At 35.7% G+C, this 27,292-nt stretch overlaps 4 protein-coding genes across 6 annotated transcripts in view; 2 read left to right on the top strand and 2 right to left on the bottom strand.

Annotated features, from left to right (window-relative positions):
- Positions 1–14,894, top strand: part of LOC110789690 ((3S,6E)-nerolidol synthase 1) — a 27,002-nt gene extending 12,108 nt beyond the window's left edge. Inside the window, exons 3-7 of the mRNA XM_056830513.1 lie at positions 5,737–6,129; positions 6,960–7,179; positions 9,816–9,957; positions 13,008–13,256; positions 14,347–14,894. Of these exons, the coding sequence (XP_056686491.1) occupies positions 5,737–6,129; positions 6,960–7,179; positions 9,816–9,957; positions 13,008–13,256; positions 14,347–14,634 (1,292 nt within the window). The 3' untranslated portion in view covers positions 14,635–14,894. The remainder of the gene's footprint in view (positions 1–5,736; positions 6,130–6,959; positions 7,180–9,815; positions 9,958–13,007; positions 13,257–14,346) is intronic.
- On the bottom strand, positions 2,958–5,347 carry LOC130462377 (uncharacterized). Its single transcript, XM_056830515.1, has 3 exons — positions 5,038–5,347; positions 4,724–4,891; positions 2,958–3,419 (listed from the first exon to the last, which is right to left on the bottom strand). The coding sequence occupies exons 1-3, from the start codon at positions 5,181–5,183 to the stop codon at positions 3,344–3,346; spliced, it is 390 nt and encodes a 129-aa protein (XP_056686493.1). The 5' UTR covers positions 5,184–5,347; the 3' UTR covers positions 2,958–3,343.
- LOC110789691 ((3S,6E)-nerolidol synthase 1) lies at positions 13,265–26,729 on the bottom strand. 3 transcript variants are annotated; one of them, XM_056830512.1, is made up of 6 exons: positions 26,216–26,727; positions 25,874–26,126; positions 24,971–25,376; positions 24,535–24,892; positions 24,158–24,406; positions 13,265–13,379 (listed from the first exon to the last, which is right to left on the bottom strand). In XM_056830512.1, the coding sequence occupies exons 1-6, from the start codon at positions 26,420–26,422 to the stop codon at positions 13,350–13,352; spliced, it is 1,503 nt and encodes a 500-aa protein (XP_056686490.1). In that variant the 5' UTR covers positions 26,423–26,727; the 3' UTR covers positions 13,265–13,349. The 3 variants fall into 3 exon arrangements, with proteins under 3 accessions (XP_056686490.1, XP_021850089.1, XP_021850088.1); XM_021994397.2 differs by lacking the exon at positions 13,265–13,379 and adding an exon at positions 22,254–23,747 and having other exon boundaries at positions 25,874–26,117; positions 26,216–26,729; XM_021994396.2 differs by lacking the exon at positions 13,265–13,379 and adding an exon at positions 22,254–23,747 and having other exon boundaries at positions 26,216–26,728.
- On the top strand, positions 20,851–27,292 carry LOC110789681 (pentatricopeptide repeat-containing protein At1g55890, mitochondrial-like). The gene is made up of 2 exons (XM_056830514.1): positions 20,851–22,107; positions 27,153–27,292. The coding sequence occupies exon 1, from the start codon at positions 20,879–20,881 to the stop codon at positions 22,058–22,060; it is 1,182 nt and encodes a 393-aa protein (XP_056686492.1). The 5' UTR covers positions 20,851–20,878; the 3' UTR covers positions 22,061–22,107; positions 27,153–27,292.

The raw sequence follows: 27,292 nt of genomic DNA, 5'->3' as shown, positions 1-27,292 counted from the left end.
TCCTAATATAAGCAAGCCGCTGGCCGACCAGAACAGCATAATACGTGCCAGCGGCATGAACAACTTTGAAACATAGGTTGTTCGCTCAAAAGCCCAGCGGCATGAACAACTTTGAAACATAGGTTGTTCGCTCAAAAGCCCAGCGGCATGAACAACTTTGAAACATAGGTTGTTCGCTCAAAAGCCCAGCGGCATGAACAACTTTGAAACATAGGTTGTTCGCTCAAAAGCCCAGCGGCATGGACAAACTTTGAAACATAGGGTGTTTGCTAAAAAGCGCGGCGGCACGAATGTTTGGCCGGCCAGTCCGTTTGACGAGCATGTCTAGCGGCAATCATACCTATTGATTGACTTGCGTCAATCAATATCGTTATAGACACGCTCGCCAAAGAAAGTGACGACCAAAGTAGGGCCTAGCGCATGCTCAGTTGCCAGCGGCACCAAACACTTGGAAACAAAGGTTGTCCGCTCAAAAGTTCAGCGGCACGATTAACTTCGAAACAAAGGTTGCTTGCTAAAAAACGCGGCGGCACGAATGTTTGGCCGACCAGTCCATTTGACGAGCATGTCTAGCGGCAATCATACCTATTGATTGACTTGCGCCAATCAATATCGTTATAGACACGCTCGCCAAAGAAAGTGACGACCAAAGTAGGGCCTAGCGCCTACTCAGTTGCCTGCGGCATTAACGTGCTTAGTGTACTCTCGGATGCACCTTGGCAACCATACCTATTGATTAAGCCTATTAAGCCTATTGATCAAGGAATAATCAAATTATGAAGAGCAAGTAAATGCGAGATAGGAGAAACATCAAAAAACCTATTTACTTATAAAACAACGCCCGTAGAAAGGCGTGTGAAAGTAGCTCAGAATTCCTGACCAGGAAAAAGAAAGAGAATTGTTGTGTGCTCAGCAGGCACAATGATACAGACGCCATCAGCGCCAAAACTTTACAACATAATTGTTTTTGCCCTTAGGCACTGGAACGCTTGAATAAAATTTTTTAAAAAAATAGGAAAGGAAGCAAATCAGGGGGCGGCCGCATCGTCCTCGTCATCAGATGATACAAACTCAGGGGGCGGCTGACCAAGACGTTCAGCAGCCAACACAGCGGCACTGTGCTCCATTCGCCGCTGGAACCACCCAAGATCATACTCTGACATGTGGCTCTCCCAGGCGTGCTTAACAGCGTCCTTGGTCGCTTGTTCCCCCTGATCATAGGATTCCAGAAGACGCTCACGCAAGGTGCGAACTTGCGATCTGGCCGTCTCTAGCTCCCCACGAAGATGCTCGGCTTCCTCAGCCGCCTCTTTGACCTGAGGGTACTCCCGCAACTGGTCCTGAAGCGCCCGTATTTCCGCCGCCGCTGTCTTGGCTTCCTCGACCATTGCCACCATGTCCTTGTCCTGCGCCAAGATCTTCTTAAGCAGCTCGGCCTTGTCAGATCTCAACGCAGCCACCTCCTTCGCTTGAAGGTCTATGGTCGTCTGCATCTGCAGGCGGACCTCTTCAATGGACTTGAACGCATAGTCACCATGGTGGGTGGACTCAGCCACCTGAGCTTTGAGCTCCTCAGCAGTGCGGGCCTTCCAGCTCTTGCAGAATTCCATGCGGCAGAACAACTGCAGAAGAAGCTACATATTAGTAAATGACTAAAAGGGAAGATAAGTACAAGCAAGTTGGAAATAGACTTACGTCGAGAAGAGTGGCCTGGATCGCACCAAACTGGGCGTCAGTCTTGCGGCCAGGAAGAGAAGCAACATACTCAGCGGGGACGGCCTTAAAAACCTTGCGGCATATAGCCACCCTATCCTTTGACGAATAGTGTGGAGTAGCAGGTACGTTCTCATCCTCGGCAGCAGCTGCATCCTTCCCTTTGTCTTTGGCTATAGGAAAAACAATGGCCTTAGGATGACGCGGAGAGTAAGAAGAACTGCCAGAGGAGGCTCGATACGTCTGAACGACGTTCGAATAATACTTACCGCCCGAAGACCTAGCTCGGCGGGCCACCTCCGCCGGTATCTGAGAGCGGACGTCGGCCGGGATTCCCGAAAGAGGGTCCTCCACCAAGTCCACCACCAGAGACGGCTTGTCCACGCCCATCTCTTCGTCATCAGGGCATCCCCCCTCAGCAACCTTCGACTCGTCTTTCTTCACGAGACGGCGAGGTAGAGGTTTTGGCTTCTTGAAGGTACTCGGAGTCTCCGAGCCAGCCGGCACAGCTCTCTTCTTCAGCTGGGACAGAGTCGTCCCCTTCTTCTTCCCTGACGCCCTAGCCGCGTCCTTAGCTTGCTATAAAAGAAAGGACAGTCAAATATTAGGCCTCGTCATCTATCGCAAGTCACTCACCATGTAGTGGCTCGTCATTTAAAAGGACGCCCGTCTTCAAAATGACGAGGCGTACCTCATCGATCACAAGCCACTCACAAGATAGTGGCTCGTCATTAAAAAGGACGCCCGTCTTAAAAATGACGAGGCGTACCTTATCAATCGCAAGACACTCACAAGATGGTGGCTCGTCATTAAAAAGGACGCCCGTTTTATAAAATGACGAGGCGTACCTTATCAATCACAAGTCACTCACAAGATAGTGGCTCGTCATTAAAAAGGACGCCCGTCTTAAAAATGACGAGGCGTACCTTATCAATCACAAGTCACTCACAAATAGTGGCTCGTCATTAAAAAGGACGCCCGTCTTAAAAATGACGAGGCGTACCTTATCAATCACAAGTCACTCACAAGATAGTGGCTCGTCATTAAAAAGGACGCCCGTCTTAAAAATGACGAGGCGTACCTTATCAATCACAAGTCACTCACAAATAGTGGCTCGTCATTAAAAAGGACGCCCGTCTTAAAAATGACGAGGCGTACCTTATCAATCACAAGTCACTCACAAGATAGTGGCTCGTCATTAAAAGGACGCCCGTCTTAAAAATGACGAGGCGTACCTTATCAATCACAAGTCACTCAATAAATAGTGGCTCGCCATTAAAAAGGACGCCCGTCTTAAAAATGACGAGGCGTACCTTATCAAGGGCAAGTCAATCGCAGAAAAGTGGCTCGTCATTAAAAAGGACGCCCGTCCCAAAAATGACGAGGCGTACTCTATCAATCACGAGTCACTTGAAAAATCGCTAACTAAGGGGCCTGTCAATAAAAAGTGACGAGGCCTACCTTAGCAAACACGGGTCAGATATCAGGATATCGGCTCGTCACTAAAAAGACGTCCACTATAGACGCTGGACGGGAGAAGTTTAACTTGCAAAAAAGAAAAAAAAAACGACAACCTAAGAGAATACTCACCTTCTCCTCCAACTCGGCCTTGGCTTTCTGCATCTTGGCCTCATAGATGTCCGCCATCCAATCGGTCATATCGCCCTTCCCAATATCCGCCGCCGATAGCTTGCTCATTCCTTCCTCTGTGAACAAAAGAAATCCAAAGTTAGAAAAAATGAATAGACCAACGCAGAACGGCACATAAATTGGCATACAACCTCGAGTCATGGAATATCCTAAGCCTACGGCCGCTAGAAAGGCCTCGTTCCGAAACTGGCTAATGTGCGGCAACCACTCAGCCGGCACATGGAAACTCTTATCCACTGTTAAGTGGTAAGTGTTGGCCCTGAACAGGACCATTATCTGATCCCACTCTTCGGCAGTAAGGGGGGGAAGGGGCTCGTCACGATCCATGAAGTTGGCGTCACAGTTCCAACGGCTCATTCTCTCATACATCTCCAGGTCGTCAGTATAAAACACGACCCACCTCTTCCTCCACATATGCCACTTGCTGAGCTTGCCGACCACTGTCTGGTAGGTACCACGGCTGCTCAGATTAAACCACCCTTTGGCGGCACTGGGGGAACGAGAGAGGGAGACCAGATGCAGAAAGGCGTTGAAGGACGGCTCCACGTCGTTCAATGCACATTTGGCAATGTAGCCAAAGATATCCGCCCATGAGTTGGGGGTCAGCTGGGCCACCCCAATATTGAAACCATCTAACACCTCCACAACGAAGGGGTGTGGAGGGAATCTCATGCCGAGTTTGATTGACGCGGCATACACAGGGAATTCTCCCTCGGCAAGCAGGCTGACGGTCGAGTCCAGACCGGCCGGCACGCGCATTTGGTACCCTTCCCCCACGCAGAGGTCATCCCTCATCTTGGCTCCGTGCCTGTCTAGCCACCGCATCCAGCCCACGTCTGGGTGAATCTCTGACGGAAGCAATTGGGCCTCCTCCCGTCCTCTGGGCCTAATAAGCTGGGGAGCAGCTTCTTGTTCCTCGGCGGCCGATGACAATGGAGCGACGCTTGGCTCCCCCACTGCCTGGCTCGCTGTACCCTCCGACGAGCTTGCCGCCTGCTCCCCCGCCTCGACGTACTCGTCGATCTCTTGAAAGAGTTCGGCAAATTCTTCGTCGACTGCCGAGGCGGTGGAAGAATATCTCTCCCTAGGAGGTGTCGATGCTTCTTCCCGCAAGCGCAGGCGCGTCGGATCTGCCGTTTGCTTGGTTCTAGCCATGCCTTCTGCATAGTGAACGAAGCACGGCTTAGGGGTGACCAACAATGAAGAAAAAGACGCGATTGGACGTCCGCCCCGACAAAAGATGAACGGCGGAAAAATCTTAAATAAAACCTTTAAACCCTTACCTAGTACTAAGAGGTCGGCCGCTAACAAAGGGAAAAATGACGAGAGGATAACAAAAACAAGAAAGGCGAAAACTAACCTTGAAAGATCTGCGAAGTACTTGGTGAAGAACAGGATGAGTTTCGCGAAGAACGAGATGAGTTTCGCGAAGAACGGGATGAGTGTGACGAGGAAAAGGATGAGTCTCCTGGTGGCCGGAAATCGCCTGATGGTGGTAGGAACACGCCGGAAATCGCCTATGAAAGCTCTGTGAAAATGAAATGTAAAAAATGAAATTTACCCCCCCTCACCTCTATATATAGGGAGGGGCAAAATGGAGAAAGGTGACACGTGTCACCATCTCAACACCTGACCCAAAGATGAAGATGCAAAACAAGAGTCAAGAAGCGATACCCGGAATGTGTTTCCAGAAATGCCCTTCTTGAGGGGCAAATGTTGTGGGCAAAATTACCGTGCCTTCGTGTACCAATGAGGACGTGACACATGGCACGTATTGCGCCCCCTAAAGCAGAAATCATACGAAGTCTACTCCGAGGCATGGGTATTAATCTAGGTATCTACAGTGTATGTATTTAAGTGTGTATAAATGTATGTATAAAACCTATACCTGGAAAGGGGCTTAATTAGTATGTATCCCAAGTGAATGACTAAGCACAATAGGCCCAAACAGCCCACTATTGCCAAAAGAGGCCAGAGAATTGTAAGGAGAAAGGACACGTGTCCTCCTCCCATTCCCCAGCCAATCATGTAAGGGGAATATTAGGTCATTCCCCCAAAAACCTAGTACTATAAATATTCCCACTTCCCTAGAAAAAAGGGTGACAATCAATACATTCTAGAGCAATTACTGCTCTGCCTTCTCTCTACTTTCTCTCTCTATAAAAATACAATCTTGTTTAATCTGTAAAAGTTACCAAGAAACCTCCCAGGTATCTCACCGGAAAAACCCCACAACACTTATCATTTTAGGCTCCTCTCAAAGTCTCGTGACTTTGACGGAACTTGATTTATTTTAATAAACAAATTACCCCGCTATCTTTCTCTAAAAAAAAAAATCAGTTCAATTAACCTATTATTATTATTGTCAAACAGATATTTTTAACAACTTGAAGGACAAAGATGGGCAATTGAAGCAAGAACTTTACAAGGAGGATGTGAAAGGATTGTTGAGTGTATGCGAGTGTTCTATACTAGGTGAAACTAATGATATTAGTGAGCAACTCCTAAGAACTTTCTTAAACAACATGGAAGAACAATCGAAGGCTAGCATAACTATTGACAACACATTACGATATCCTTATCATAAGAACTTGTCAATACTTATGGTTCAAAATGTCCTTGACGAATTTGACCATGTTTCTTTCAAGTTTCTTCACAAATCCAACAATGTGAAAGAATGGCTCAACGAGGTTCAAGAACTAGCAAGAGTTGATTTTGGCAATGCCCGAATGACTTACAGATATGAAGTACAACAGATTTCAATATAAGTTGTAAGGAGAGGGTACGTCAAACTAGGCCATAAAATTGAGTCAAACTAGTATTGTATGTGAATAGTGTCAAAGTCAAAACGTGTCAAGTAACTAAAAAGTGGATGGGTATAAGAAAAAAGTGAATAAAATAAAAGAAAGTGGGTGGAAAGTTGTAAATGTTGTGGGGTAATATGATAGGATATATATAGTAGATTATGGAGCTTGAAAATGATGAATGTATAGCTTAAAAATTAGTTAAGTAGGCTCTATTTTGTTAATTTTATTTCCACTTGTTTCAAGAAACACATAAATAAGTTTATACTACCTCTATTTCAAAATGATATTTACTATTAATATTTATATAAATATTAAGACAGAACAAGAAAAATGTTTAAAAAAGTGGTGGATATATAAAATATGGTAGATGGAAAAAATTTGGGTGGGTGTAAAAAAAATTAACGTGAGAGAAAGTGAGTGGAAAATTGTAAATGTTGTGAGGCAGGAGGAGTAAGATAATAAATTTTCATGTCCAAAAATAGAATAAAGTAAAGTGTAAACATAAAAAGAGACTAAAACGGAAAATGTAAATATCATTTTGAAATAGATGTAATATAATTTCAGATAAGATCAGGAAAACAAGAGTTGACCAAGTGCAATTTATAATTAAAATAAGTTTTGATGAGTTCTAATAATTTCAGATAAGTTTAATTAAGTTCAAATAAGTTCAGATAAGTTCAGAAAAATAAGTAAAAATCAGGTGAATATAATGCACCGTTGGAGAAAGAATTAATGTAACTAGGTTTCAAAATACAAATTGTCCTTTCACAATTTTTTGATTTTGTAGATGGAAAAACAAACATAATTTTGACAAGGAATTGAGCTTTGCAAGGATTGATCCATTCAAGTGGTGGATGTGGTCGTACGGAATTCTCCAAGGGCCAAATATGTCGGAAGACAGAATTGAACTTGCTAAAGCAATATCATTTATTTATATGATTGATGATATATTTGATGGTAATGGAACTTCGTACGACGAGCTCCTTCTATTCACAGAAGCTATCAATGGGTACGTTTTATCTATCCTCGACACTCTCACTCCCACCCCCTCCCCTTTAGGATGTCAACGAGACGAGTATTTGGTTGTTCGAGGTAGGCTTGAATGCTTAATAAAAATTTCCGAGCTTGAGCTCGAGCCGAGCTTAACCGAGCTTTCATTTCCTATATTCGAGCTTGGCTCGTTATTTTTTTCATTTTTCGAGCTTAGCTCACGAGTAGCTTGTTTATATTCAAACTCGAGCCAAGCCAAGGTATATCAGTATAAACGAGCTTTTAACAAACAAGACTCAATAAACGAGCAAGATCGAATTTAAACGATCATATTAATAAACCTATTATCAATTTAAAAAGTTAAAAAAATAAATGAAATTTTGGTATTTACTGCCTTAAAAATACACCACTTTTCTATTTAATACCCTATGAAATTTTTATTTTAAATTACTACCTTAAACTTCCAATTTTTTTTTATTTACTACCACTTTACAGTTTTCTCATTTTACAATTAAGATATCTCTTTCGTTTCTTAATAGTTTAAAGTGATTTAAAGTTCATTATTTTCCTTTTTCTATAGAGATTTTATTGAGAACGACATTTCAAAATAATTCGTTTGATAATTCATAAATATTTTAAAATTTTACAAATAATATCTAATTCGTTTTACCTTTTATAAAATTTTAAAAGCAACCCTATGGAATCCTTACACATAAATGAGAAGAATGAGATTTAAATCACTTAATACTAGATTAGATCCCGTGCACGCACAGATTTCATAAAATTATTTAGCCATTTTTTTTTATTATATATTTGGCTGAAATATTTTTCTCCCATAAATTACCGCATAATTAATAAATCTTGCACATTATTCATTTAACCATCTTGCAATTTCAGTCCGATTACATATTGCATATTTTATTTGCTTAATATTCTAATTACACAGAAATATTAAGTAAATATATTTTTCATTATTAACATATTGATTTGACTAAAATGTTGCCAAAAATAACAAATATTTATGTGACATCTATTTTTTCCATAAACATTTATTCCCTTATCTATACATAAATAGTTAATAAAAATTATAGAAAAATTAAAATATAAATAAAGTTAAGATTCTTTTAGGAAATTTTTTTGGAGGGAATTTTTTTTACCAGGAAGTGGCATGTGTCATTCCTGGTGTCTGTTTTAGTATAAAGTAATAGATAGATGATTAAGAAACGAAATAGATATCTCAATTTTAAAATGAAAAACGGTAAAGTGGTAGTAAATTAAAAAAAACATTGAAAGGAAGTAATTTAAAATTTAATTTTCATAAGGTATTAAATACAAAAGTGGTGTGTTTTTAAGATAGTAAATACCAAAAAAATCCTTAAAAAATCCCAAATAAAATGTCTGCATAGTATACTTAATAATACTATTTTATAATCTCCTATAATTGCAACTTGGTGATTTTTTATTTTTTATGTGAATTCTGAAATTTTTTAGGGTTTTGATCTTTAAGACTTTAATCCTTGATGGAAGAATATCATTTTGGATTTTAGGGGGAAATAAAAATTGTAAATATGAATAGTTTTAGTAGTATATCTGATTTCTTACCCATAACTTAGCACAAAATATACAATAATATCGTTATATAGTTTGCTAATAAACCTAATTTAAACGAGCTTGAACGAGCTTTTAAACGAACCATTACAAGTTTATAAACGAACATGAACGATTTATCCGCGAGCCTAAACGAGTCGAAAACGAATTGACGATGTTCAAGCTAGTATCATTTATTATATGAGCTTCACAATTTTGTTTGGACTCGTTTATTTATTATTGAATAAGTTTTGAACGAGCTTTGACCAAGCATGTTCGCGAGATGTTCACGGACGTATCCGCCTATTGACATCCCTAGATGGGTAAATGAGTGTGCACATCATTTCATACTTCATAACTAGTTATTGGTTCTGGCGATGCTCTAATTATATATTTCCTTCGTTTCAAAATAGTTGCAACACTTTACCTTTTGGCTTTTTGCAATATTTACATAATCTACGTTGTTTATTTTTTGTGATCTATTCTTTAGATAAAACATATCATGTGAAATTTTGTTAGATGCATCTTAATGAATATTTTGCGAATATCAATTTTTTATAATTTTTACTTTTCAATAATTAAAGATATTAATTGTTCAACTTAATCATTGATAAGCGTAAAAAGCAAAGTGTTGCAACTAAAAAGAAGGAAATCGTTATTCGGTGACCGCGTACGCTAAAATTGCCCGCGAATTTTACATGAAAAGACGCTTTTCCCTTATAGAGTTCTATCCCATAATAAAAATTTAAATTATAATAGTAATACTAATAGTAAGGAAATTTTGTGAAACACTATCTTAATGTTTGGATGGGACGTTTTGTAAATTACTATCTTATAAAAACCTTTTTATATTTGTCTACCTTATAAGTTTGTTATGCTTTAATAATACTACCTTGTAACAGAAAACGTTAAATTTCTCCATTTATAGGCCCCATCCCCCAATGACTTAATTCTATTTCTCTTTTCTCTTTCTCAATCTGTGCTCTCTACTTCTCTTTCTCAATCTTTGTCCTCTCATGATGATCAACATGATGTTAATATTGTCTGTATATTGCACGTATTCTGCAGATGGGAGTACACTGATAGTATTAATCAACTACCTAACTGCATGAAAGTTTGCTTCAAGGCTCTCCTGGAGACGACAAATGATTTCAGCTCCAAAATTCTAACGAAGCATGGGTGGAACCCTGAACAATGTTTACGTAAATTGGTACAAGTACTTGCATAGCACCTTAATTCTTATTTTACATGCGCATTCACATATATATCTATTTACAAATTTTTATGTAAGACGGTCTTACATAAAAGACCACATTGGCGTCACATAAGTTAAGCAATGAAATCAATTAGTTAAACACTGAAATTAATTAGTTAAGCACTGAAATCAATTAGTTAAGCAATGGAACTAATTAATTAAGCACTAGAACTAATTAGTAAAGTAAAGAAACCAATTAGTTAAGCAACCAAATTGGTCTTTTCGGTGAGACGGTCTTACACAAAAATTGCCGATCATTAATAATCCGCCTTGTAGCTAGCATTTACATTGATAAAATAGATTAGTATATCACAAATTTGAAGGAAATACATAACTGTTAAAATATAATTTAACCATTTATAATCTTCTTTCTTAAACAAAACGCGTACTCCACCGCTTCTAGTTGACGCGAGCATTGATTATCGATGTCTTCACATCTTTTCAAGTAGATTCTTTCGCAATTTGTGCATGAGTTGTTCTGATCGATTAGTTAATGACAAACCCTAAACCTATATGATTCTGGATCATCTTCAACTGGCAGGGTCAACCACATGATTACTAGTTCAAATTACGGCTTTATATTGGATGAAGGTTAAGGATCAATTAATTGTACGTCATGCTTTAATTTTTTTTTTTTAACGCAAACCGACGAAATATATTAATTAATTAGGGTGGAAAACATCGGAACACCAAAACCATCTCACTAAGTGAGATCAAGTTCTGAAGATAAAGCAAAAGCCAACCCTAAATCTATATTAACACATACAACCCCATCAAACTCGCAAAACTTGTCCAAATGGGGGAGAATTATGAGCCATTAATACGCCCTATGCATCCCCTTAAAATCCGGTTAGTTAAAACTACATAGTTACTTATATGTACAACTAAAACTTGATGAAGTTGACGCCCTGCTTGAACTTGAGAATCATGCGTCTTCCAAAAAATAGTCATCATCACGATCCAGGGCCGGTGGAGGCCCTGTGCATCCTGGTCCACAGGCCCCCCCAAAATATAAGGGTCTAATATTTGAAGCCCAGCCTTTTATTAAAAAAAAAAAACCTTGTTGCTTCGTAACTATCTCTCCCATTATTAGTAACGTTTAACTTTCAACCAGTAATTACTGTAGACTGTCTAATTATTTTCCGTGTCTTGCAATCTTTCAATCCCCATAAGGCAATAACTGTTTTCAATCTTCCATATTCCATTCAACTCTAATTTATAATTAATTTTCTTGTTTATATCAAATTTTCCATTAATCCCTCCCAATTACTCCGTATTCAACAAAACGGTTACTCTCAATCCTTGAGTTTTTTCAATGGAGAAATTAATTCCAATATCTACCCTTTCATTTAAAAATATTCAACCACTGCAGTTTTTTAAAGGCAAAAAATCAGATTTAGATATCATAGGATTTCCTATTCTACCATTCTCCAATTCAATGTTTAATTCACGTTTCTGGTGTATTGGTTGCTGGTAATTGGGAAGTGGGAGCCGACTGTCGAATGATTGAAGAACAACCAGGTTCATTGTTGTGGTTTTCTTTAAAAACGATTTATCTTATTTAATGAGGATGAGTTTATTATCTATATTTTTTTTAGTCTGAGAGTATTATTTGTTAATTTCATGTTTTTTTTTGAGGGAATTGTTAATTTCGTATTTGTAAATTACTACAATTGACTAGCTATTATTAATTTAAAGCTAGAAAAAAGGGTATTGTAAATCAATTTCAATTGATAGTTGACTAATTTTAGCAGTGAGTTTTAATTTGAAGTGGTATAATTGGGATGCTATTTACGGTGTTGTTTGAGACTTTGAGTTCTTTGTGCTTTTTAAGTTATTTGGGCTTCAAAAAAATAATGTATTCACGGAGTGTGATTATATTTTGAAATAATCTTAATTATTATACTTCTGCCAAACAAAAAAAATTATTAAAAACCACAGTTTTTGAAGTTGTACTCGACACTACGTGCAAGGGGGCCAATTTCTAAGATTAGAACAGGGCCTCCAAAACGTCTAAGACGGCCCTGTCACGATCATGCGTCATGCTTTAATATTTGGTTGTTTTATTTTACAAAAGATTCATTCAACGAAAAGCAATTACTACCCGTAAACTAAAGTAAACTACATTACATGAAACAAATCAGAGATAGCCGATGAACGTACTTGAGGAAAAAGTCTTGATTTAATATTGTTGGAAGTTAGTGAGAATACAAAAGAAAATGATTGGGGAAAAGTGGGAATGTGAAAATTAAGTCTCACATGGGAAAAACACCAAATACATTTATTATTTATATTTGGGGACTTGGGGGAATCATTTGTTTAAGGAAGCATGAGAGTGACATGCATGAGTGAACACACAAAACGCGTGCGCGCGGGTCGGGTCGTGGGCATTGGGACTTGGTAGGTACTTGGTACTTGCGGTTAGAAAGTGGTTTTGATTAATTCAAACGGTCAGAATTAATTAACCCACTAATGATGTTGTAACTGCCCCATTAATCAACCAGTAAATCATGGTAACCACCCACTCATTCCACTTCTAGCCGTTTATGACTGTTATAGGCTCCCTATAAATACTTGTTCTTCTGTTTTTAAAACACACACTCACATAAACTATTCTCTGTATTCTCTCTCAAACTCTCAAACACTATTCCGTTTATAGGCAAATACTCTGGTCTCCAATCGAGGCTTGTGAGTGCACACAAGTCTTGGTGTGGTGTGAACCCTGGAGATTCTTTATGCGGAATTGTCTTTTAGAGCAGTGATTTGACTACGGCGCGGCAACTTGTTCAGTTCGTATATACGTAATATCCAACTAAGTTGTTCTAATTATTATTTTAGCCAACAAATATTTGGATGCATTTCATTAGAAATGGTAAACGAAATTTGCTAAATTTTCAATCTTTGAGGTTTTTAGAAAATACTTAATTTTGGTAAATTTTTAAATAACAATCCAGCTATGCATAATTTCTAAATCTGGCATTGTGTTGTCGCTTGTCACGTTGCAGTGGACCGAACAATGCAACGCATACCTTATTGAATCGAAATGGAGAGTTTCAAAATACTCACCTAGCCCAAAGGAGTATCTAAACAACGGGATAGTTAGTTCCGGAACCCATGTGGTTTTGGCGCACGCATATTTTCTTATGGGTCAAGGAATCAACAACAAGAGTCTTCAACACTTGAATAGCCTTCCTCCCATTATATCTTCCACAGCTACAATTCTTCGTCTTTGGAATGATGCAGGAATTCATACGGTACGTACCTTTACTTCTTTAACTAGTGCGACGTAGTTTACTAACTGTCAAATAGTCGTATATACTACCTCTGTTTCAAAAATATCTTTACACTTAATATTTGCACGGACTCCGCTGCAATGTCTGGCCGTGAAATATATCATATTCAATATTGCAAAAAATTATAAAAAGTTGATATTTATAAACATACATTTTGAAACGAATTTAACAAGATATCTCATGATAGTTTTTGATAGATATAATAGTGAGAATTTATGGTCAGAGTTTTGATTGTTGGACACAGTTTTCAAAGCGTAAAGAACTTAATGAAACAGAGGTAGTATGCAACAATTATTTATGTTATTTCATATTAAGAAAATTGATTTTTATCACCTAAGAAAACTGACAAAATGTATTTAACCACCTCAAAAATAGAAATATATTTTACCACCAAAAAATAAATAAATTTAATTTTACCACCTGTTAACGGCAAGTTAGATGGTAAGTTAAGTGGGGCCTATGTCAACGGCTATATATTTTGGATTTCCTTATCTTTTCCCACGATTTCCATGTACATAAGCTATAATAATCCTAGCTTGCTTTCCATTAATTCACTTAATTTGGTAAAATTTATCAAATTGATAGAGACTTAATTTGAGGAATTGAATGGGAGTAAAGAGACCGGGTGAGGGAATTCAATCGCAGAGGTGAGTGTCAAAATTTGGAGGGAAGTTGAATTAACGTGACCTGCTTAACTTTCCGTCCAACTTACCATTAACAGGTGTGGTAAAACACAATCCTTGTTCTTTTTAAGAGTCAATTTAGAGGAAGTCTTTGTCACAAGTGACTTGTGTCCATATTGGACACAAGTGAGTACCAATACAGAATTTGGAGTACCAATACAGAATATGTTAGTACCAATACAAATTATGTGAATACCAATAATAACACATATGACTTATATTGGTGGTATTTCTAAGCAATTTTGCATTTTGGTACTGACATATTATGTATTGGTACTCAAGATGATTGTATTTGGATCACTTGTGTCCAAGTTACTTGAGGTTTAGAAACCCTCGTCAATTTAACCTTAAAGTTACAACTTTTGCAGGATAAGACTCCTGAAGGAAATGATGGTTCCTACGTAGATTGGTACATGAAAGAACACAACCTTAGTTTATCCGATTCCGATAGGGTGAGACGACACGTAAATCGGGTGATTTCAGGTGCATGGAAGTGTCTGAATAAGGAGTATATGTCTCCTACATCTCCATTCTCGAAAGAATTCAAGGTGGCCTGCCTTAATTTAGCTAGGATGGTTCCCATTATGTATAGCCAAGATGAGAGTCATCATCTTCGATTGTTTTTTGGTGGAACACTGGATTTTGTGGATAGATGAGAATCAAATTTGAACATGAAAGAACAAATTGAGCTATTATTCGATCTACATCTTATTAATTTGATTCAATTAAACCAAATTAAACTACTACACCGTACAAAAATCTAATTAGATACATCATGTATGGGCGGATTTAGGGGGTTACAAGGGGTACCGTTGCCCCCCATTCTCTAGATTCGCGAAAAAATATATAACAGTAACATGTATTTTGAATATATTTAAAATTCCCTATTAGGTATCACATAAATGAGTTTGTCTCAGTTGGTTGAGTATGTAGCCTCATTTTGTTAAAGCAAAGAGATACAGGGTTCGAGTCTTGATAAATCTTATTTTTCATTTTAATAGTTTTCTCACCGTTTAAGTATTTATTGATTTTAGTCTTTCCTTTTTTTCAAATCTTTAATGATTCTAGCTATAACATTTATGAGTTTGTTTTTCACTCATTTAATTTTAATTACATAGATATATTACTTTTTGTGAATTTTACTTTTGTACCTAGCTAAATTTAGTTGCATGGGTTATATAATTTTTAAAAAATAAAATTTGTGAACACAATGCTAGATGTCATATACATAGTGAAGAATAATATTTTCAATTCTATTGAAATTTAATATGATTTCAATTTCATTAATGGTTTTTATTTACACAGTTCACTACTCCCTTTATTTCTCTAATTGTTCTATTGTTTATCGAATATACTCAAAGACTAGTAAATCGTTGATAATATAAATGAAGTAAACGATGTGTTTAGATTTTAATTATTTTGGACTTAAATATTACAACGAATGTAATTTTGACCCCTTTTTTAATACCGAAAGTAGATCCTTTTTTGGATCATTTTTATAGCGGAATAGGACCCGTTTTTTTATTTTTCGTTGGTAGACTATAAGAAATTTATTCGTACCCCCATTTCTCAAATCCTAGATCCTCCACTGGATACATGAAAGGCTATTAATCTATTATACATTCTTTGCATACTCCGTGTTAAATAATCTGGAGAAAAGGTAATAGAAGTATAAAAAATCTTTAGTTGGCGTTAAGTCTTAGAATAGCACGGAGTAAAGTGTTATGAATCTGGTTATGAACTCAAGAACACTCGATAACACAAGGATACAAGCATAACCCGGTTTAAAATCGAACCGCAAACCTAATCCCAATTGACTTAAATTCGAAGTACGTCCGATTCGAACTTGATCCGAGTATGGGATTCACCGATTCAAACTTGACATAAAGCCGAAATGTATCCTATCTGGACGAGAACCATACCCACAGTAATTATAAATCGGTTAAAATTGTAGTTGAATCTGACATACACCTGAACCAAATCAAATCAGTATGAAAACCGTTTTAAACTGCATTAGTTACAACCGAACCTGAGATTGATGCGAATAGAGATTAGTCGAACCGAAATCGACCTGTACCTGAAAGGCTGAAACTATATATGACTCTACTTCATTTGAATACAAAGTTATCTGAAGCGATCTGAAAAGAAACATTAACCTAATATTACCCGATCTTAACGTGACCAAAATATTTATAACCGATTCGAAACCAATCCGATGACCTGAAATGAGGATTCTAGCCCTACTTATAAGTTATAAATAACTCTTATAACCGAACAAGAACCATTTTCTCAGACTTAGTACTCCCTCCGTCCCTTAATACTCGCACCGCTTTCCTTTTCGGGTTGTCCCTTAATACTTGCACAGTTTCTATAAAAAGAAATTTTTACCAATATTATATTATTTCTCATACTTACCTACTAACTCACCTACACCCCTACTCCCTACAAAAAAATCATTTAAAAATTTACATCCCCCACTCAACACTCTCTACCCCTTACCCATTTCTCACTAACTATATTAAAAAAATACCCCACTATCAACTAACACCCATTAAATTAATAAGTCAATTCAAGTGTGTTAAACTCCGCACTGGTCAAACTGGTGCGAGTATTAAGAGACGGAGGGAGCAAACGCTAACTGCTGTACCCGGGTACAGCCAGCTCTGGCTGTACCCCCAAAACGACGCGCTCATATTGTTTGTTCATTCTTGTCGACTGTTTGTTCTTTTTTATTGTACTGTTTGTTCATTCTTATTGTACTGTTTGTTCTTTCTTGTTGTACTGTTTGTTCTTTCATGTTGTTTTTTAAATTCATCATTAAATTTTCATAAGTGTTGTACTTTTTGTTCTTTCTTCTGGAATTTAATGTTTTTTTTATATTGTTTGTTCTTTCTTGTTTATTTATTTGTTTATAATAATCATATGATTAATGTTCATAATTAAACTCTTCATTAATCTTTTATTCTTTCTTTTTGTATTGTTTGTTCTTTCTTTTTGTACTGTTTGTTCTTTCTTGTTGTTTTTTAAATTCATTCATCAAACTTATTGTTGTATTGTTTGTTCTTTCATATTGGCTTTAAAATTCATCATAAAATTGTTCATAATTGTTGTATTGTTTGTTCTTTTTTCTAGAATTTTATGTTCTTTTTTATATTGTTTGTTCTTTTTGTTGAATTATTTGCTCTTTCTTGTTTATTTGTTTGATCATAATAATTATCTGCTTTATTGTTTGTTCTTTCTTGTTTTATTGTATGTTCTTTCATGTTGGCTTTAAAATTCATCATAAAATTGTTCATAATTGTTGTATTGTTTGTTCTTTTTTCTGGAATTTTATGTTCTTTTTTATATTGTTTGTTCTTTTTGGTTGAATTATTTATTCTTTCTTGTTTATTTGTTTGTTCACAATAAATATATGGTTAATGTTCATAATGAAATTGTTCACTTCATTGGTCTTTTATGTTTTTACAAGAGCCTATATTGTTTATTTCCAAATAAATAAATAATTATTTATTTCCAAAATAGTAAATGTTCATTCCAAATAAATAAATAAATGTTCATTTCAGAAATAGTAAATGTTCATTTTTGTAGTTTATTTCCAAATAAATAAATAAATGTTCATTTCCAAAATAGTAATTGTTCATTCCAAATAAATAAATAATTCATTTCCGAAATAGTAAATGTTCATTTTTGTACCAGTATTTGTTCTTTCTTGTTGTATTGTTTGTTCTTTCATGTTGGCTTTAAAATTCATCATAAAATTATTCATAATTGTTGTATTAGTTGTTCTTTTTTCTGGAATTTTATGTTCTTTTTTATATTGTTTGTTCTTTTTTGTTGAATTATTTGTTCTTTCTTGTTTATTTGTTTGTTCACAATAAATATATGGTTAATGTTCATAATGAAATTGTTCACTTCATTGATCTTTTATGTTTTTACAAGCGCCTATATTGTTTATTTCCAAATAAATAAATAAATATTTATTTCCAGAATAGTAAATGTTCATTCCAAATAAATAAATAAATGTTTATTTCCGAAATAGTAAATGTTCATTTTTGTAGTTTATTTCCAAATAAATAAATAAATGTTCATTTCCAAAATAGTAAATGTTCATTCCAAATAAATAAATAATTCATTTCCGAAATAGTAAATGTTCATTTTTGTACCAGTATTTGTTCTTTCTTGTTGTATTGTTTGTTCTTTCATGTTGGCTTTAAAATTCATCATAAAATTATTCATAATTGTTGTATTAGTTGTTCTTTTTTCTGGAATTTTATTTTCTTTTTTATATTGTTTGTTCTTTTTTGTTGAATTATTTGTTCTTTTTTGTTTATTTGTTTGTTCACAATAAATATATGGTTAATGTTCATAATGAAATTGTTCACTTCATTGGTCTTTTATGTTTTTACAAGCGCCTATATTGTTTATTTACAAATAAATAAATAAATGTTCATTCCAAATAAATAAATAAATGTTCATTTCTAAAATAGTAAATGTTTATTCCAAATAAATAAATAAATGTTCATTTCCGAGATAATAAATGTTCATTTTTGTAGTTTATTTCCAAATAAATAAATAAATGTTCATTTCCAAAATAGTAAATGTTCATTCCAAATAAATAGATAAATGTTCATTTCCGAAATAGTTAATGTTCATTTCCGAAATAGTAAATGTTCATTTTTGTACCAGTATATTAATGTTCATTTTAAACAACACAAAACGACATCGTTTTGGATGGGGGGTACAACCAGCTTTGGCTGTACCCGGGTATAGCCAAAAATTTGTGACGGAGGGAGTGTTTATGGTATATCTTTGCCTCGCAAATTTTTGGCTATACCCGGGTACAGCCAAAGCTGGCTGTACCCCCATCCAAAACGATGTCGTTTTGTGTTGTTTAAAATGAACATTAATATACTGGTACAAAAATGAACATTTACTATTTCGGAAATGAACATTTATTTATTAATTTGGAATGAACATTGACTATTTTGGAAATGAACATTTATTTATTTATTTGGAAATAAACTACAAAAATGAACATTTACTATTTCGAAAAAGAACATTTATTTAGTTATTTGGAATGAACATTTACTATTTTGGAAATGAACATTTATTTATTTATTTGGAAATAAACAATATAGGCGCTTGTAAAAACATAAAAGACCAATGAAGTGAATAATTTCATTATGAACATTAACCATATATTTATTGTGAACAAACAAATAAACAAGAAAGAACAAATAATTCAACAAAAAAGAACAAACAATATAAAAAAGAACATAAAATTCCAGAAAAAAGAACAACCAATACAACAATTATGAACAATTTTATGATGAATTTTAAAGCCAACATGAAAAAACAAACAATACAACAAGAAAGAACAAATACTGGTACAAAAATGAACATTTACTATTTCGGAAATGAACATTTATTTATTTATTTATTTGGAATGAACATTTACTATTTTGGAAATTAACATTTATTTATTTATTTGGAAATAAACTACAAAAATGAACATTTACTATTTCGAAAAAGAACATTTATTTAGTTATTTGGAATGAACATTTACTATTTTGGAAATGAACATTTATTTATTTATTTGGAAATAAACAATATAGGCGCTTGTAAAAACATAAAAGACCAATGAAGTGAACAATTTCATTATGAACATTAACCATATATTTATTGTGAACAAACAAATAAACAAGAAAGAACAAATAATTCAACAAAAAAGAACAAACAGTATAAAAAAGAACATAAAATTCCAGAAAAAAGAACAACCAATACAACAATTATGAACAATTTTATGATGAATTTTAAAGCCAACATGAAAAAACAAACAATACAACAAGAAAGAACAAATACTGGTACAAAAATGAACATTTACTATTTCGAAAATGAACATTTATTTATTTATTTGGAATGAACATTTACTATTTTGGAAATGAACATTTATTTATTTATTTGGGAATAAACTACAAAAATGAACATTTATTTATTTATTTGGAATGAACATTTACTATTTTGGAAATGAACATTTATTTATTTATTGGGAAATAAACAATATAGGCGCTTGTAAAAACATAAAAGACCAATGAAGTGAACAATTTCATTATGAATTTTAAAGCCAACATGAAAGAACACACAATACAACAAGAAAGAACAAACAATAAAACAGATAATTATTATGAACAAAAAAATAAACAAAAAATAACAAAAAATAACAAACAATATAAAGAAGAACATAAAATTCCAGAAAAAAGCAAAAACAATACAACAATTATTAACAATTTTATGATGAATTTTAAAGCCAACATGAAAGAACAAACAATACAACAATAAGTTTGATGAATGAATTTAAAAAACAACAAGAAAGAACAAACAGTACAACAAGAAAGAACAAACAATACAAAAAGAAATAATAAAAGATTAATGAAGAGTTTAATTATGAACATTAACCATATGATTATTATAAACAAACAAATAGACAAGAAAGAACAAACAATATTAAAAAAAAACATAAAGTTCTAGAAGAAAGAACAAAAAATACAACAATTATGAAAATTTGATGATGAATTTAAAAAATAACATGAAAGAACAAACAGTACAACAAAAATGAACAAACAGTACAACAAGAAAGAACAAACAGTACAATAAGAATGAACAAACAGTACAATAAAAAAGAACAAACAGTCGACAAGAATGAACAAACAATATGAGCAGTTAGCAATTGATCTTTGCCTATTGCAATTTGCAATCAACACAAGCAGCAATTGATCTTTGCCTATTGCAATTTGCAATCAACACAAGCCCAGCCCAAACAAAACACTTGAGTATAACTTTCCCTTTAAACCCCACATTTATTTTCGACTCATTAGCGCCAAAACAAATCAAAATAAAAAAATGTCCGTCGCCGCTTATCGTCTTCGCAACATTCTGAAATCCCAGAAAACAGTAGCAATTTCAGCTGCAAAAACACCAAGACCCCTCACATGTTCAATACCCATCCCAATCAAAGTTCTCATCAATGAACCCAACCTTATAGAACTTGCCATAAACATCAATCAAAATGCGGCCAAGTCGGCGAAATTCCGTGGTCGCCACAACATTTATGATTTTTCCATTTCCCGCCTCGCAGTCGCCAAGCGATACAATCTCATCGAATCAATCATTGATAAGCATAAGCACTTTGAGGAGATTTCCCGTGAAGGGTATGCACTGCGCCTCGTTACACTCTATGGGAAAGCGGGCATGTTTGATCACGCACGGAAGCTGTTCGACGAATTGCCTGAACTAGGTTGTGAGAGAACTGTTAAATCTTTGAATGTTCTTTTGAAGGCGGGGGTGGAATGTAAGAGATTTGATGAGGTTTTCGATGTTTTTAGAAAGGTTCCTGCTGAGTTGTCGATTAATTGTGATGTTGTTTCGTATAATACCTTCATTCATGCTCTTTGTGACACGGGGAGGGTTGATGAGGGTTTGTTGATGATTGATGAGATGAACGAGAAGGGTTTGAGTCCGAGTGTGGTTACGTTTAATACGCTTCTCCGTGCGTTTTATAGGGAGAAGGGTTTCGAGGAAGGAGAAATGATATGGGGTATGATGGATGAGTATGATGTGGTTCGGGATATTGGGAGTTATAATGTGAAGCTGCAGGGTCTGGTTGATAAAGGAGAGCTTGAAAAGGCGGTTTCTTTGTTCGAATCATTGGAGAGTGAAGGATTGAAGCGGAATGTGAGTAGTTTCAATGTGTTCATAAAGAGATATTGTGATGAAGGAAATGTGGAAGAAGCTAAAAAATACTACAATAAGTTGCTCGAAAGTGGTGTTACCCCGAATGAGAAAACGTTTCCCCCCCTTGTTCCGAAGTTATGTGGTAATGGTGATTTGGATTTGGCGTTTGAATTGTGCAAGAAGATGTTTGAGCGGCAGTTTGTGGTTGATGAGGCTTTGTTGCAGCTTGTTGTCAATGAGTTGGTGAAGGGTTCAAAGAGTGAAGAAGCCGAAGAACTTGTAGAGCGTGGAAAGTCTAACAGATTTGTTCAATATAATTTGGTAATGCCTTCAGAAAACACAGAGAAGTAAGAACACTAACATTCAACTTGAAGTTGGCAGCTCGCTATGGCTATTTTGTGAGTACTGAAACTCATTCTGCTTCTTCTTTTCAGTGCTTGACATGTTACAGCTAATTCTTTTTTTGTGTCCGTTTTTTTTTACTTGAACTGGTAGTATAGTGCTTAGTATAATACTATGTTTGATTTTCAATTGCTTCATAACGTACTACTCCGTAGTTTACTCTTTGTCTTACCATCTTAAAAGAATTTCTCCCTATGAAGCCTAGCTTTTGAATTATTAGACTGAAATTATTTACTAACCCCTGGGTATCTTTTGATGTTGTATTGGATATAATTTTTGAATGATATTGACGTCTAAACAACTGTTAGTTCTGTTGCTTAAGACCTCTGTTACTGCTGGTGACTTGAAGCGTACAATAAGAAATCATTCGCGAGGTTTCCCAATGTTACGATGGATGGTTTTTAGCAATTGAAATGAACATCTTAGTCCTCTAACAGGACTATTAGAACTACATGTCTGCATCACATTGCAATTTGCTACTTAATTCAATATCACATTAATTTTCTCTCCCTATCTTTGAATGGTTATTTTATCGGTATAGTTTAATTTAATACTCATATTGTGGTGTATTTGGATATCAAGATAGAAGGGGTAAGGAAGGGGAGGGGAAAAGGGGGAAGGGGAGGGGAAAGAAAGTGAGGGGAAGGTGAGCTCCATTGTCCCTCCAAATCTCTCTAATTTTGGAGCGATGTTGTTTAATAAATAGGGAGTGAAAATGGATCCCTCCCTTGCCCTACCTCCCCCCAAACTTTTATTCAAACAAGGGAGCTTGTTCCCCTCCCTTTCAATTCCCTCCCTTTATGACCAATTCCTCTTATCCAAACATAGTGTTAGTGTTACTTGTCTTTCAACACTTTTCTAATGTCAAGTAAAGTGAAAATAAACAAGCCCTAGTAGGTCTGTACGGTTTTAGGTCAGTTTATTCCTAGACTATTTCAGTGGACTTGGTTTAAAACGGTTTCAGGACACTCCTGCCTGGTTTTGAGAGCCTGACAGGACTGCACCCTGAACAAGACTTACATTAAAGAGCCAGTCCTAATACAAGTACAGCTTTGTAATTAACTTGCTACATTATTAGTATTAGTTAAACTTATTTAAAGAGAAGCAGTTGCAACTCTGTAGCTGCTTCTGTGTCTCGTCCTATTAGATCCTCATACTTATTGTTGGATTGATTCATAACTGAATACAACCTTGTAATACTAATTTAATTGCTACTTCGTATAAGATGACTTATGGCATAAGAAGAGGTTACAACTCTTGAGTTGATTATCATAACCCTCCCACACTTGTTATTATCCTTTACTTTGTAAGATTTTTTTAATCATTTGTCCGTAGTAGGTTGGTTATATGTGCTTGGTTAATTATGAAGCACTGACTTCATGTGTTTCTCAAAGCTTGTAAAACGATGATTGTCATCATAGCTATACATTATTGGAACCATCCTTGCTAAATTAAGGAAAGCTGCCTTGAATTCTGCAGAAAATGGAGAATGAGACAGGCACTCCTTATTTAGGCTTTTCCATGCATCTGAAATCATCCAAAGAACATATTCTTGTGCACTTTCAGCTGAGCTATCTTTGTGTTGGTTCATGTAGCAAGCTATAAATGACCCATCTCTCCCAATTTGATTTTCATCCTAAAAAACAAGGTAATAATGAAGAATTAGCCTTCCCACCACCGTTACCTGGTTCGCTAGTACGAGACTGGATACGGGTTCGGAATTCGCTATCTAATTTGACAAATTAGATCAAAATTGTACCATTTTCATGTTATAATTCGCCTTTTTCGGTTCGCAATTCGTGGGGTTGATTAGAGAATTGGGTAACACTGCTTCCCACACAGTGAAGATTACTACAACTGCCTTTTTTCTTTTGGGTTTTTTGTTCAGTTAGGACTTGAGCTTGATGTTCGGTATAGTTAAGGTGTGAACCCGTAGAAAGTGCTTTTAGTTATTTAGGACTACTTGTTTAGTTATATAGAGCTACTAGAAAATATTCTTTCCACCCATACCAGAAAAAGGTGAAGCAATTTGAGTCCAGTGCATACCTTAGAAGTCCCTAGATCATCCCAAAGACGAAGAATTCTAGCTGCTGAAGATACAATGTCTGGATGGCTGTTGAACAAAATCGTGCTTCTATGATTTACAGCTTCACCTAAGAGAGAGAAGATATTTGCAGAAACAACATAGACTCCTGAACTAATTATCCCATTCTTCAAATACTCCTCTGTGTTAGGCAAGTGTCCAGAAGAAAGCCATCTCGTTTCCACTAGGAAAGCATTACATAACTCTGCCCACTGAAACAACAGGTAAAACATCCATTGATAGACTAATTGATTTCCTTATCCACACCTACCATCTACAAGTTAATTCATCCACTTATTAGAAATGTTTTACTGAGATATGATATGACAATGTGACATACCGCTTTTTGTAGACAAACTTTGGGGTTCCATCCATGTTTATTGTAAATTTTGCTGCTTATATCATTTGTAGTGTCATAGAGTGCCTTGAGGCACATTGTCATGTAGTCTGGTAAATCCTTGGTATTTGCATAATCCCATCTATTGACGGCTTCAGTGAAGAGAGTGAGCTCCTTGATTGTTCCATACACATCATAGATATCATCAATGATATAAATGAATGATATTGCTTTTGTGAGTTCTGTCCTTAACTCAGCCATATTTGGACCTGGGAGAATAACCAAAGACCACATATGCCATTTCACTGGTTGGTTTCTTGCAAGCGTCAGCTTCTCAGTCAAGCAAAGTTCTTTCCACCATCTGATTAGTAGAATACAGCAAAAAGTTACTCAGTATCTAAAATTTGGTGCAACTTTCTGAATTTGATCCAAAATTTACCTTGAAACCTGAGTTATTTCATCTCCGTGACTGATATAAGCCTTGTTGACATCAATTCTTGCTAGATCTTGTAACTCATATATCCAGTCACTCATACCACTGCAGTCGTGAAGAATCTTTATTGAAGTTTCATAAGTGTTAACTTCGTTCTGGGTTATAAGTCTTGGCAAGCTTTTGTGATATGGACTGCGTAATGTTGTTCCTATTAATCTTGCCTCAGGTTGTCCACTACCATTCTTCAAGGTAGATTTTAGGAGTTTCCCACAAAACTCACCAGCATAATCCAGTATATGATCCACCGGAGTGCTCAGCTGAGACGCTTCAAAGAGACTCATCAGTCCCCTCATGTCCCTGCCAAGTTCTTTGCTGAATTTCCCGTCTTTATTCTTGAATCTACTGAAAATATCTGTTTTAGTAAATCAAGATTAAGTTGATCAGACTCAACCCTTTTCACAATAGTGCAAAGAACAACAAAGCTTTGATAATAACCTTTCTTTAGTTGATGTGAGGGAGTCCCTCCAAAACTATAACCACAAAAACTCCCAAATTCCACAAAACTTCCTCTCTATAGGTTCCCAACAAACCCAAAAAATCCCGTGAATCCGTGATATGCAAAAGTAAGGCATATTTCACGGTCATATACTCTGTATCAGGTAAACATCGGAGGAGGTTTACTGTAGTTTAGTAATTACAGACTTGGAAGTTTGAACTGTTATATCAAACCATTCTTTAGGAAAACAACTTAAGAAATGCATGTATGGACTCTGTGTATATAACAAACAATTCTTCAGGAAAGTAACTTTAGAAGTGCATCTATTGACTCTGTTATATGAAGCATTCTTTAGGAAAGTAACTCCAGAAATGTATCTGTTCATCTGCTGTGTGTGTAAATAACTGATTTACCTGCAGACACATTGTATCCTGCTTGTCTTAGCAGTCGAAAGCGAAGAGCAACATCATGAAGATTAGAACCATATTCACCAATTGTGATACACTGCACATGATGCCTTTCAAGCACATCTTGGATTTCATCATGAAAGTAATATTCAAGGCCTAATCGCTGGATGGCGTCAATCATGATAAGCTCTTCTACTTGACCATATCTTGTTGATTTGCTTGTCATTGTTTTCTTAATCTTTTTCACCACCTGTTGAAGCTAATATTCATGCCGAGAAAGGAAGGACGTTAAACAATGTATACCTTAAACGATGCAAATTACATTAGGGAATGCAAATAAGACTCAACTGTGCAGGGTATGTTAGCAAGGACCGGTCTCTGTACTTTTACAGGGGCTGTGTACTGAATTTTACCATATCCATTCTCACTGATGTATTTTCCCGTGCCAACGGAAATGGTTGCAACCGTCAATTGAGAGTCCTTTGTCATAGACATTTTGCATATGCATGATCTAGTGGGAAAAATGGCAGCTCTTAGAGTAGCAGAAGCAACCATGGTGTTTAGATTTTTTGATTTTCGGATAGTGATGTATGCATTGCCTTTTCGTAGGCCAAGAATCTTATATGCCGAGTTCACATACTCAAGTGGTAACTAGTCCAGTATTCCGTCCCTACTGAGTACCGAAGACATGTTGGATATTCTTAACCTTAGATTAGATAAGTATCATCAACGATTGGAAGAGAAAATTTCTCACAAAAAGAGAGAGGATTATCAATTTATAATTGATACTGTATTAAAACACGCAAACTCTTAATGGGAAGATTTTGCAAACAAGGGATAATTAGTGACGACTCTTTGGTAAAAGTTTTTGGTAAATACAATTGAGCAAATGTTAATTGGTTTGCAGTATAAACATCCTCGCCCACCATCCTATTGGGTGGTCATATCTTCTAATCGGCACATAATCCAACTCCCGGCAGCACCAACTTTTAACATTTTGTATTAGCAACAATTCAAGTAAAAAAGTTTTTCTTAGCCACCCAAGTAGACATAAAGTCTTTTAAAAAAACCTAAGGAGTATTTACCACCCAAGTAGACAATTTCAACTGAAGTTTTTTTTAGCAATAATTCAAGTAAAAATGTTTGGATCAACTTTTATCTCCCTTTTTGTTTGTTATTGGTATGGAGTATTTATTTAGGAGTCTTATGCAGTTGAAAGCTGATCCAAACTTCAATTTTCATCCAAAATGTGAGAGGTTGAATATCACTCATCTCATGTTTGCAGGTTGAATATCACTCAAAGCAGATCCTATTTCAACTAATATGATGTTTCAGAAGTTCAGGTTGTTTTCCAAGGCTTCAGGGTTGGAGGCTAATTTGGATAAGAGTAATGCTTATATTTGTGGTGTGAGTTTAGATATTCAG

This window comes from Spinacia oleracea, chromosome 6, assembly GCF_020520425.1.
Source record: "Spinacia oleracea cultivar Varoflay chromosome 6, BTI_SOV_V1, whole genome shotgun sequence".
Classification (NCBI taxonomy): domain Eukaryota; kingdom Viridiplantae; phylum Streptophyta; class Magnoliopsida; order Caryophyllales; family Amaranthaceae; genus Spinacia; species Spinacia oleracea.
This window is presented reverse-complemented; position numbering and strand designations above follow the sequence as displayed.

Coding starts and splice junctions, on each gene's coding strand:
- LOC130462377 (XM_056830515.1), bottom strand. CDS start 5,183: ATGCCTCGGAGTAGACTTCGTATGATTTCTGCTTTAGGGGGCGCAATA. Junction 4,892..5,037: donor TTTCTGGAAACACATTCCGG/GTATCGCTTCTT, acceptor TCATTTTCACAG/AGCTTTCATAGGCGATTTCC. Junction 3,420..4,723: donor TACTTCGCAGATCTTTCAAG/GTTAGTTTTCGC, acceptor TTTTGTTCACAG/AGGAAGGAATGAGCAAGCTA.
- LOC110789691 (XM_021994396.2), bottom strand. CDS start 26,422: ATGGTTGCTTCTGCTACTCTAAGAGCTGCCATTTTTCCCACTAGATCA. Junction 26,127..26,215: donor TTGCTAACATACCCTGCACA/GTTGAGTCTTAT, acceptor CATGAATATTAG/CTTCAACAGGTGGTGAAAAA. Junction 23,748..24,157: donor ATGATCTAGGGACTTCTAAG/GTATGCACTGGA, acceptor CTTGTTTTTTAG/GATGAAAATCAAATTGGGAG.
- LOC110789681 (XM_056830514.1), top strand. CDS start 20,879: ATGTCCGTCGCCGCTTATCGTCTTCGCAACATTCTGAAATCCCAGAAA.